This window comes from Neoarius graeffei, chromosome 2 (assembly GCF_027579695.1).
Source record: "Neoarius graeffei isolate fNeoGra1 chromosome 2, fNeoGra1.pri, whole genome shotgun sequence".
NCBI lineage: Eukaryota > Metazoa > Chordata > Actinopteri > Siluriformes > Ariidae > Neoarius > Neoarius graeffei.
In genome coordinates, this window is record NC_083570.1 from 97847320 (window position 1) to 97860888 (window position 13569).

Sequence of the window (13569 nt, forward strand, 5' to 3'; positions counted from 1 at the left end):
GATATGCCATCTATGTTCTATTCTGAATAAAATATGGAATTTTGAAACTTCCACATCATTGCATTCCGTTTTTATTTACAATTTGTACTTTGTCCCAACTTTTTTGGAATCGGGGTTGTATGAGGCTCCGGTGATCCAATAGTGAAATCTGCTGAGTCAGTCATGAGAGAATGCACAAATGAAATAAGAAAAACATCCATATCCTTTGCTGGGGTAATAATTAAGTTTAAAAACAAACTGAGCTGAGATGTAGCTTCCTGGAAGAGGACACGAGTGTGTTTTGCCTCCGTGCACAAAGAGGACAACGACAAAATGTTGGTAATTTGAAGATGATGGTAGCAAATCTATAAATCAGACACCACCTTGATGCCAACAAAGTAATTTCAAAGGCATGACTTTCATTTGGCTAGAAAATGTGAGAGACTGGAGATCTCGAGACACTGATAGAACTTTGACCAGAACCAGATTCTTTGGTCAGATGAGACTAAAATAGGAGTTTTTGGGCAACAAACACTCGAGGGCTTGAAAAGTACACTATATGACCATTACAGACTATGTGCTTGTTGAAAATCCCATTATGGATTTATTCCCCGTTTGCTGTAACAATAAGCTCCACTCTTCTGCAAAGGCTTTCCATTAGATGCGTGTTCATTCAGCTATAAAAGCATTGGTGAAGTTGGGGACTAAGGAGGCCTGGAGTGCAGTCATTGTTTGAATACATCCTGAAGGTGTTGTGGTCTGTGTGCAGGCCACTCACATTCTTGGCAAACAATGTCTTTATGGAGCTTGCAGAGGAACAAGAATTAGATCAGGTTTACAAAAGACATTCCAGACCATATCTGGAATGTGGGAAGATCCATATCTGGTTGTGTACTTTATATACTTTTGGGTATAAACACAAAAAAAAGAACCCATCTACACTAACGGCCAACTGTGCTGGAGGACACGTCATGTTATGGGACTGTTTTTCCTCCAAAGGCCCTGGGAACCTTGATAAGGCAGCTGGTACCAGAGACATGGAAGTAGCAAACTGTAATAATTGAAATCACCTCTGCCAAGAAGTTTAAAGGTTCTGACCACAAAGTTGAGTCCTGAGCAAAAATGCTCTATTTCTATAGCTGTTAAGAGTTTTGAGATGCTTCGCTGCTGGATACACAGTGTATCCGATATGTAAACATTTTGGTGAGATAAAACATGTCCCATATTTTAGGATTCTGGAGCTTGCCGAAGCAAGCAGCAATATCATGTGACCACCGTAGGGCATATTTGGCCGACTTTTAATCAAAAGGACAACGATGACTGGTGAAAGGACCAGGCACGGAAGCAAAGGGAAGAAATTGCCGAAGGTGTCGCTGGGCCTGTTTCTCCTCCCTCAGCCTGGTCCATTCTTCCTAAAAATGGGGGGGGGGGGGGGGGGGGGGGGACACATGGCCTGCACAAAGGACTTTTTGTTGACGGTGGTGATGAGGGTGTGCAGTCCTCATCTGTACCGCTTCGCGGCAAGCAAGGGAGCAGGACAACCAGGGCTGACAGGGGGCTGCACCTCTGATGATGGTTCCCAGGAGGATGGGGGTACATGCCTGCATTGGCCACAGGAATCGCCAGAGCGTTTAGACCACCTGGCTTTCAACTTGTGTTCACCCTTCCACCAGCGACTTCCAGGAATCGCCCCCTTGCAGCCGTTGAGGTCGCAGGACTCCGAATTCGAAAGGGCTAACTCAAGGAGCTTTAACTAATTGGCATAACTATGGAACTGCGTCACACCAAGATGTCAACGTGCAGAAAACATCGTGACTCTGCATCGACCTCGGAGAGGTTTGATTCGCAGGGATGTAATTTGTGGTTGTCATTCGCGAATAGATTCATAAAAAAAAAATGAATATATCTTTTCTCTGTTACTGCTTTTGTGTTCTCGTTTCTTTCTCTGTAAGATCAAAACATTAGGTGTATAACGCAACACTCAGACTCACCAATCCAAGACGAGCACTGCAAATTCATCAGATTTCGCACCTTTTTCATCCTTCAGTCGATTCCAGCAGTCAGTTGGTCTTGTTTTCCATCACTTTTCTGGAGTGTTTTCTAGCTGACAATATTCATATTTTCCTTTTCTTTTCCTCTGGCAGGAGAGCAGAGTCTGCCATGTTTTCCCAGTCCTGCGACCTCAACGGCTGCAAGGGGGCAATTCCTGGAAGTCACTGGTGGAAGGGTCAACACAAGTTGAAAGCCAGGTGGTCCAAACGCTCTGGCGATTCCTGTGGCCAATGCAGGCACGTACCTCCATCCTCCTGGGAACAATCATCAGAGATGCAGCCCCTCCCGTCAGCCCTGGTTGTCCTGCTCCCTTGCTTGCCATGAAGCGGTGCAGACGAGGACTGCACACCCTCATCACCACCATCAATAAAAAGTCCTTTGTGCAGGCCATGTTCTCGCCCCCCTTCATCTTGAGGAAGAACGGACCAGGCTGAGGGAGGACAAACGGGCCCAGCGACACCTTCAGCAATTCCTTCCCTTTACTCCCGCACCTGGTCCTTTCGCCCGTCATCGTTGTCCCAGGATCTGCCAGTCCAGAATCTGGCTTCTCTCTTATGAAAGGGCGCATGAGAGATGGCAACCACCCCAACAGCAGCAAGACTTGGGAAGGCAAAGAAAACAATGAAGAGGAGGACCTCGTCATCATCGAATACCGACGGACAGCTATAACCTCACGTTCAGCTGTTTTGGTAGGGCCATACTGTTTAGCTCAAGAGGTAGGAAAACGGTCCCAAAATGGAGAAAAGTGACCCTCAATGATCACATCTCGTCTGCATGATATTGTTCTTGCAAGACACAGGAAAATGCCAGGCACAAAAAAATAAAAATTATTTCAGATGACTTTGCAGTCAATACCTTTAACATAGGTCATTGTTGTATGCAAAATAGATCCAAAGTCACACAAAACTGTTGAGTGACCACAGAAACAAGCTTTTGACATGGCCATGCCAGTCCCCTAACCTAAACCCCACTGAAAACCTGCAGACAAGGCTCTAATGGACAGCCTTTAGGACCCTGGAGGATGTGGAAAGAGTCTGTATTCAGGAATAAGCTCCGATTTCTCGCTCCGTATTCTTCAATCTGGTCAACGACTCTTGGAGAAGAGACACAGGTCACAGAATAAAGGTACTTCAATTCAATCTTTCAGGACACCAAATTCTCCAGTGCCAGGAATAATTGTTTATTTTATGACCATATTTTGGATTTACATTAGTAAACATTTAGTCACAAGATTCACCAAGAGTAATTAACACTTTTTAATGCATACATTGAAATAAAACAAAAAAAGCAAAACAAAACCATACACACACACAAAAGCAATCAAGGCATGATGTACACTTCACTGGATGCATGCATTACATTATTACACTAACCACATATTGGATTTCCAGACTGCATCAGAGCCTCAGAGAAAGGGAACGTCAGTCTTCATCCTGCCATGGAGGACAAATACTCTGGGAAGAATCATGAAAAGTGGCAGGTCCCTCTTCAGCACAGTCAAACAAACATTTGCTTTCTCTCAAGGGTCTGGCTTCAAGGGTTTCTTTCAAATTAGAAGCTTCACCAGCAAATTTCTCAGGCAGCTGCAATAGAAGCGTCTCCATTTCTTCCCTGAGGCTGCAATCAAGAAAAGAAGGTTAAATATTAAAAACTGAACGGTTGCAGAAAAGAGTAAAACACTTGCTGGTACAGGGACCCTTCACATGACATCATGGTAACTGCAGATTTGTTTATGGGGCCTTGGCAGTATTGAGATTTCATTGTGCCCTGCACAGATTTGAGGCGCCCGTGCCACAGCAAAGCAGCCCTAAATCATAACCAAGCCTCCTCCATGTTTCATAGTAGGTACGGTGTTCTTTTCTTTGAAAAGTTTTTCATTTTTCCTTCTGTGGACATACAGCTGATGCGGCGTCCCAATTGGGGCCCTTCGCATGACATGACATCATAACTGCAATTTTGTTTACACGGCCATGTTGCCAGGCGAGCTTTGTTTGTGCCAGTGACCAGCACAAGTGTACACGAGTGATTGTAAACCCAATTCAGTAAACATCTACAAATAAACTTGAAGTTCCCTGTAAAAGAACAACACCAGAGACCTGTAGTGCTTTTGGATGTAATAACAGACGTGGAGAGAAGCCTGGTTTAACTTTTCAATGCTTTCTGGCAAACCCAGAAAGACGAGAAAAATGGCAAGCTGCAGTTAAGCGGGAAGACAAACATTCCCGTGTGTGTGGAGAACGTTTTATATCAGGTTAGTGTGAAAGCTGTGTATACCTGTTATTTCTAACACTTTTTCTAGCTCAATCCATTTAGTTATAAAAAGCTCAAAGATCTAGAGCTAGCTTCGGCGTACTCAAATTAACACTCAACAAGTCCATAAGTTGGCATAGCATGGACAGAACTTTGATCTCCAAAGTAAAGCTTTTAACAGGTTCCATGGTCACGATACATTTTTTTGGACGCTATATATTTTTAGACCTAATGCTTGGCGAGACTAGCAGCATGTTATGTTACAGGCATTTTGCAAACGCTCTTATCCAGAGCGACGTACAACGTACCCAGAGCAGCCTGGGGGGCAGTTGGGGGTTAGGTGCCTTGCTCAAGGGCACTTCAGTCTTTCCTGCTGGTCCAAGGAATCAAACCAGTGACCTTTTGGTTCCAAAGCTGCTTCTCAAACCATTAAGCCATGGCTTCCCCACACGTTTATGTACTGATGATGTAGACTAGTCTAAACATCATAAAATACGCTAGATCTAGTCCCTGGCTTGTTTTTTATTACCTCACCCGGGACGGAGTACACCAAGGGGGGTGAGGTATTGTTTTCAGTGGGGTTTCTGCGTTTGTTATTTTTGTTAGCAGCATTACGGGAAAACAGCTGGACCAATCTTCATGAAACTTACAGGATAGAAGGGCATTGGTCTCAAATAGAATCGCCAACATTTTGAGGGTCATCCAGTTAAGGTCAAGGTCACCAAAAAGGTCAATTTTTTCCATCATATTCCAAATTGTTCCAATTGTACCAATTCCAAAATGTTCATCTTTCAATTCTGCTTCCATTGATATGCTACATGATGGGGTATCTCTCAGTTTTCTTAGCAACTGGGGGTCAAATGTTGGGGGGTGGGGAGTTAAGATCATTGATAAAATTCGCATATTTTCCATTACATACTCGAACATGGTTGGAAATAGAAAGATGTTTATCATCATCATATAGGAAGTCCTACATGGGCTTTCATTTGGCACCATGACCTTTGACCTTGTTTGTGTGTGTGTGTGTGTATTATATATATATATATATATATATATATCTGTTAATAATCTAGCGTCTAGACGGTTGCACCGATTGACTTCAAATTTTCAGGGTTGGTGGGCAATGGTCCGTTGATTACCCGATTACATTTTGGGGGTAAATCAGGTCAAGGTCACCGGAAAGCGCAACCTTTCGGTCAAAATAACATTTTCCATAATAACTCAAAAACGGTTGCCGACAGACAGATGTTTACTATTATAAGCATATAGGAACTCCCATATGGCCTTTCATTTGACACCATGATCTTTGACCTTGAGTTACCCTGAAAGGTCAAACTCAAGGTCACGGATTTTTAGAGAGCTGTAACTTGAAAACCGTTGATGTTCAATATTTACCATTATCAACTTATAGGACGTGCCAAATAGGCTTTCATTTGGCACCATGATCTTTGACCTTCAATGACTCTGAAATGTCAAACTCAAGGTCATGGATTTTCATAAGACTATAACCTGACAGCTGATGATTGAGAAATATTACCATTATCAACATACGGGTATAGCATGAGTGCTGCCGAGCGAGGTTTGTTTTGCCGGTCAACACATTATTATTATTATTATTATTATTATTAATTATTAGTGCTCGTTTGAGCTTACCTTGCTGTTTGAATGTTTGCCCTTAGGCAAATGTTACAGAGTTTGACCTTGAGTCTCCACACACCACAAGATTCAAAAACCGTTTCGATCCCAAATTTTCACCACAGTGAACTCTGCTCTGAAGTCATACACACACTACAATCAATAACATACCAAACCACATTTTGTGCAATATTTATATTCTGGTTATTTATCCACTGATCTATTACCAAGTGCAATATTCTTCACAAGTGCTCAGTTTCACTTTCCTCAAGCATACAGTGGTGCTTGAAAGTTTGTGAACCCTTTAGAATTTTCTATATTTCTGCATAAATATGACCTAAAACATCATCAGATTTTCACACAAGTCCGAAAAGTAGATAAAGAGAACCCAGTTAAACAAATGAGATAAAATATAAAACTTGGTCATTTATTTATTGAGGAAAATGATCCAATATTACATATCTGTGAGTGGCAAAAGTATGTGAACCTCTAGGATTAGCAGTTAATTTGAAGGTGAAATTAGAGTCAGGTGGTTTCATTCAGTGGGATGACAATCAGGTGTGAGTGGGCACCCTGTTTTATTTAAAGAACAGGGATCTATCAAAGTCTGATCTTCACAACACATGTTTGTGGAAGTGTATCATGGCATGAACAAAGGAGATTTCTGAGGACCTCAGAAAAAGCGTTGTTGATGTTCATCAGGCTGGAAAAGGTTACAAAACCATCTCTAAAGAGTTTGGACTCCACCAATCCACAGTCAGACAGATTGTGTACAAATGGAGGAAATTCAAGACCATTGTTACCCTCCCCAGGAGTGGTCGACCAACAAAGATCACTCCAAGAGCAAGGTGTGTAATAGTCGGCGAGGTCACAAAGGACCCCAGGGTAACTTCTAAGCAACTGAAGGCCTCTCTCACATTGGCTAATGTTAATGTTCATGAGTCCACCATCAGGAGAACACTGAACAACAATGGTGTGCATGGCAGGGTTGCACGGAGAAAGCCACTGCTCTCCAAAAAGAACATTGCTGCTCGTTTGCAGTTTGCTAAAGATCACGTGGACAAGCCAGAAGGCTACTGGAAACATGTATTGTGGACAGATGAGACCAAAATAGAACTTTTTGGTTTAAATGAGAAGCATTATGTTTGGAGAAAGGAAAACGCTGCATTCCAGCATAAGAACCTTATCCCATCTGTGAAACATGGTGGTGGTAGGATCATGGTTTGGGCCTGTTTTGCTGCATCTGGGCCAGGACGGCTTGCCATCATTGATGGAACAATGAATTCTGAATTATACCAGCAAATTCTAAAGGAAAATGCCAGGACATCTGTCCATGAACTGAATCTCAAGAGAAGGTGGGTCATGCAGCAAGACAACGACCCTAAGCACACAAGTCGTTCTATCAAAGAATGGTTAAAGAACAGAGGTGGAAAGTAATGAATTACATTTACTCACGTTACTGCAATTAAGTAGATTTTTTGTGTAATTTGTAATTTAAGTAGTTTTTGAAATGGGTAATTTTACTTTTACTCAAGTACATTTTGAACCAAGTATTTTACTGCGCTACAATCAAAAACCACCCGTTACTGAGTAAAAAAATTAAATGCGGGGAAAAAATAAAACCAATTGGCCTGAACTGAAAGGAAACTGGCGCAGGTGCGCGCGGAATATCCATATTAGCCTACATGTATTGTTGGATGATGGCTGGTGCAGAGGTAAGGTATTAGGCAGAGACCCGTCCACCCGTAAATTTGACGGGCGATTGCCGATTTCAACGGGCAAGTATACACACAGACGGATACTGAAACGGACGATAATGCCGAAAATTTTCGCACATGAATACTCCCACATGTCATCCGATAAATCCAGTTATGTTCCGCCCACACACGGACTGGCCATCGGGAGTAGCGGGAGTTTTCCCGGTGGGCTGGTGGTTCAGCGTGGGCCGGCGGAGAAAAAAAAAACAAAAAAAACAGTTGCGCGCTGGCCTTTAATATGATAAGCAATGTTAACAGTTTCTTTAACAAACTGTTAACATTGCTTATTACAGTTGCGCGCTGGCCTTTAATATGATAAGCAATGTTAACAGTTTGTTAAAGAAACTGTTAACATTGCTTATCATATTAAAGGCCAGCGCGCAACTGTTTTTTTTTTGTTTTTTTTCTCCGCTGGCCCACGCTGAACCACCGGCCCACTGGGAAAACTCCCGCTACTCCCGATGGCCAGTCCGTGTGTGGTTCCGCCATCATTTACAAATCGTAAGAAACACAGTTTAATACGAAAAATACTGAAAACTTGAAATGAAAAATCAGAATATTTCATCGTTTCCGCCATTTTGGCCCGCACTGAATCTTGTAACATGCGGACTGAATAAATCGCGAATTCTGATTGGTCGAAAATTGCCAAACACCCTGCGTTGTAGTTTCCTCTTTCTTGGCGGGAGAACCGCATTTTTTTTTGCTGACTCACTCTTCTGGATCAAGATGAATCCCAACAAACGCCCCAAATTGAATGTGACAAAAACTGATTCGTTTTTCCACAAAAAGACAGAAAAGGTATGTGTGATACATTGATTAACAAGGGGGGTTCATTGGGGTATGGTAAAATAGAATACTGTTGGTTTTTTTTTTTTTTATTAAATATTGTAACTAGATCAAAAGATTATATACAATTCATTGTTGTTTATTTTCTTTTCACTTTTGTTACCAAATCAAACACCATACATACATCTGATACATTCAGGAGTGAAACTGAAAAAAATACAAAGTAAAAATATGCAATATTTCTGATCAAAAATTACACGCCATTTCACCCTGAAAATGTCCTAGAATGCAGGAAATGAAGTCTAAATTTCAAAAATTTTCTGGGGGGGCATGCCCCCAGACCCCCCTAGAGGGACTTCGCGCCTGCGGCGCTCGTCTTCGCACCTGCGGCGCTTATCAGGATTATATAAAATATTATTTTTGACTGGTAAATTTCTTTTTCTGCCTAATACCCTATGCAGAGGTAGCCGAGCAAGAGATAGAGGTCATGAAGGAGGTTGAGGATTGCCAAGAAGAGAATTCCCGTGGAACAGATGTGCCGGACAGCGAGGGAAATCCTTGGCCGTATCTCAGCCAGTACTTTGCATTCAAACGCAAATGAGGCAATAACATAATAATGCAGTGCAAAATGTGCCTGCCCCACCGTACAGAGCTATCAGTCTACAAAACTTCCACATCAAATATGCGGAAGCATGTGGTGGTAAGTAGATGTGTGCATTTACCTGTGTATATTTATTGTTTGGTTAAAACCTTCCACTGTTAAGTAAAACGTGCCTTCATTATCAATTCTTTTGGCCGCCTAGCATCCATACTGATCACTAACGTTTCAAGTGAAGTAGCCTAAATGAAATGAATCACCTCACGTTTACAAATTTGTTTTATCAGAACGACAGTCAGAAATAATACGAGTGCATGGTTTTAGTTGCAATTGGTCTCTTATGAAAAAATCCTAATTCATGTATAGACTAGCTCCTAGGTTGTTAGCTGTAGCCTAGACTAGAGCTTTGGGAGGTCACTGATGGGCCATCAAAACATTTTCACTGTCTTGGATACTTTGAGTTTGGTTTTATTTTCTTTTTTTTATTGTGGTGTTTGAGTTGGACCATACAATTCAGAATTTGGCACTTTGCTTAAAAATGTTTTATGGGGTGGTCTCAAAATAGTTTGCACATTACCTCTCGACAGGTTGTAAACATTATGCAGTTAATTTGTCAATTATATTTTCTATATAAGTAAGAGCACAGTGTTATTAAGGAATCGCTTAGCTGTCTTTAAATCGTGAGAGCCCTGGACACTGAGTTTGGCTGGTTTACGTTTCATATGTGTCATTTACTAAGTCTGCTTTAGTGGCTTTAATAGATTAGATTCACTTTATTCATCCCACATCGGGGAAATTCACATGTTACAGTAGCAAGAAAATGTCAAACAGATAAATAAAACTGAAATACAAATTAGACAAATGAAGGATTAAATACAGAGGGCTATTTGCATTATCTACCGTGAAAAAGTATAGAAAAATTGCCTTATTGAGAGGCTTGGAAAAATTGCACATTACAGGTAGACTCTGTGTATATACACATATACACATTTTATTATATATATATATATATATATATATATATATATATATATATATATATATATATATATATATATATAAAAAAGAGTGATTCCACGCTTATGGGTACTGAAATGGGGACATGAACTTACTCACCTAAAACCATTTCTTTTTTTACCATCAGGTCACAAAACATGTAATCTTTAATGAATGATATGTTAAAAGATAACTTTAATTTTCTGAGATGTAATAAAAACATATTTATATGCCAAAGTCAAGCCTATGAGTTCCAAAATGATGTCTGTTCCATTACTTCTGTTACGATTGTCCATCTCGCGTCTGTTACAAATTAATTACAATCTAGCTATATACCATGCTAATCTTATTGAAAGAATGTGTATGTTTATTCTACTACACATGTTTATTCATTATATTTGCTAAAACATCACCTTCCTATGTTTCAAAAAGTAATTCTACATTGTTAAAATTGAGAATATATATGTCCACAACACTTCTGTTACGTTCTGACTTTGGCATATAAATATGTTTTTATTACATCTCAGAAAATTAAAGTTATCTTTTAACATATCATTCATTAAAGATTACATGTTTTGTGACCTGATGGTAAAAAAAAAAAGAAATGGTTTTAGGTGAATTTTTAAAAATAAGTTCATGTCCCCATTTCAGTACCCATAAGCGTGGAATCACTCATATATATATATATATATATATATATATATATATATATATATATATATATATATATATATATACACACACACACACACACACACTATATATATATATATATATATATATATATATATATATATATATATATATATATATATAAAATTTATTTATTTATTTATATAAAGTATGCATAAAAATAGCAGGCATTTGTCAGTAAAGAAAAAAAATGGATGATAGAATTTACAAGTTATGCCACTTGTACTTGAAAATGTTTTATGGGGTAGTCCAAACAAAGCTTTATACATTATACTGCCTGAAAGGTTATTATGTGGACTAATAGTTCATTAAAAACAATTTGATTTATGACTTGTCCTTTCTTTTTTTACATCAAATAATTGAAAGTAACAAAGTAACTTTTACTCAAAGTACATTTTAAATTGAGTACTTTTTTACTTTTACTCGAGTAGATTTTTAGATGGGTACTTTTACCTGAGTAGAATTTAAGCAAAGTAAAGATACTTTTACTTAATTACAATTATTCAGTACTTTTTCCACCTCTGTTAAAGAAGAATAAAGTTAAAGGAGATACGCAGAACCATGGCCTCACTTTGTTTATAAACGCCTTGAGACCTCAAGAATGGCATAGGAATAGGTTTAAGCGTTAACAATAAATCTAATATAGTAATTTTTACGATTAAAATGATTCATATCGGTAGTGGTCTGAGTGAATGACCTTGACATCTGTGATGTTACCATGGTAAGGCTGTCGGTCTGCTCACCATTTTTGCTATACTAAAACACAGAGCTAACTGCAACTTCGATCTTCCATTTTGAGCTAATTTATCGCCATGCCATGGAGATGTGTTGCTGGCCGGTGCAGCAACACAACAGAAGGTGGCTGAATGTTGCATTCATGGCCCAAGAATGTTCAAACTGCAAAGATTTGGACGCGTCTCTCCTCTGCTCTGCACATTTTACTGAAGACTCGTACGAAACCTCTGATCTGTTGAGGAGCGCTGGCTATAAGCCCATATTGAAAGAGGGTGCAGTACCAACAATTAAAGGAAAAGAAAACTACAAGAAAAGGAAAGCAAGTTCAGTTGCACCAGTTCTCCCAGAGAGTGAGCCGAGCAGTAATGGCAGAGTACTCAGTATGGAGAAAATGGAGAATGAGTGGATCAGTCGTCAGATTTCTCCGCTGGATATGCTTACCTCAGCAGCAATATCTTGCCCTAACATGGAAGAAGCGAATGAACGAAGAACTGAAAGTCATATTGTTTCAAAACAAATCAGCCACAAGATCGGCCTTCAAGAAGCGAGAACGCAGACGGGTAAGACACGACTCTCATTTGGTTACATCACAACAACAGTCGTCATTTACCTGCATTTAGATTAATCCATGCAACATGTATTGTGTGTTTAAAAGTTACCGGTATAAGATTATTTAATTTGCTTCAGAATGTGATTGTCTCAGTTCATCTGATTATTTAATCAGCCTTTTACATTTTATCAGTGAAAATGCACACATGTACATAAGTTATAACACCCATCCTGTTTTAATGAGAGTCACATGAGACTGTCAGTTCAATTCCATCCAATTCTCTCGACAGTTTTGTTCTCCGACTTTATTTCGTAAGGTGGGGGCCTCCGTGGCCGACGTGTTACTATCGGATTCACTTTCCGATGGTTCGAACTGATATGGTTCTACATGTATAGACCCTTTTCAGTCACGTGACCTTCGTAAACGCGACCACCATTCTGGACATGTAGCGGACTTCGGCTCGAATTGGTTTGAATGCGAGGAAGGCGACAAACGGAGAACATACAAGAAAAAGGAGCGAGATGCAGAAAACGCCTTCGCTATCCAGCAACGTAGGGCATTTACAGGGCGAGCAGAGGGAGAGGTATTTGCAAAAATTGAGGTTAGCAGGCTTAGAGAGCGACGTTTATCTGCTTCCGCCTGGATTGTTCACTGACGTACGGAAGTACACGAAGCCCTCGTCTTTACCTGACTTCGGCCCACATGATCTGTATACCTATGTCGTTAAAAACCCATCGCCATACACAGGTACTGATCTGAAAACTCTTGTTTGAACACTTATTTGTAGGCAGTGCTTAATTTGTAAAGTGGGAGGTCCTGGAGCGCAGAGGATGAGCGGCTCCGGTGCGGAAAAAAAGAGGGGTGGAGGGGGGCGCGGCGCTGCGCTTCTGGGCATGTTTTGTAATAACACTGCAAATTAAGTTCATCTGCAGATATTTTGTGGATGTTGTTTCATGAGAGAAATCACCAACAAGACAGATATCAAAATCAGACATTAACACTAAATAAACTTGCATTTTTTTATTTAATTATTTGTTTTTTTTTGTTACATAGTCAAAAGAGGTGTCGGATCACCGGATCCAGTGTAAATAGCTGCCGGAGCCAACGCCCGAGGTTCCGGAGCGCGCTCCGGCTTGCTCCCCCTCAAATTAAGCGCTGTTTGTAGGACACTGCCTCTGATCTGTCCTACAGTCTACCAACAGCAAAGGAACACAACGCCAGCTAATGTCGTTAGCTAATAGCTACTACAGAAGAACAAAGAGGTTACAATGGGTTATTTTAGCCTATTTGGTTACACACTCGCCGCCACAGAATGTTAACAGCAATGTAATGCCTTTTCTGGCTAATTTTATTCATCTTACCTCCAACAAAGTGGTCACTGCACAAGCGCTGGTATGCCGAGGGCTGCCAATCTTTCCTGTTAATGGCCGCTATCCATCTTCTCCGTCGGTCAGCATCTACCGGGATCCGATAAAATGATAACCCTTGCCTTGTTTGTTGATGGTTACTACATCCAGGTGCACAACAATATAGTGGCA

General features: G+C 40.4%; 1 protein-coding gene across 1 annotated transcript in view; it reads right to left on the bottom strand.

The window, feature by feature from the left end:
• Positions 1-3187: 3187 nt before the first annotated feature.
• Positions 3188-13569, bottom strand: part of trappc11 (trafficking protein particle complex subunit 11) — a 151990-nt gene continuing 141608 nt past the window's right edge. The window contains exon 30 of the mRNA XM_060915249.1: positions 3188-3648. Coding sequence (XP_060771232.1) covers positions 3607-3648 — 42 coding nt within the window. The 3' untranslated portion in view covers positions 3188-3606. The remainder of the gene's footprint in view (positions 3649-13569) is intronic.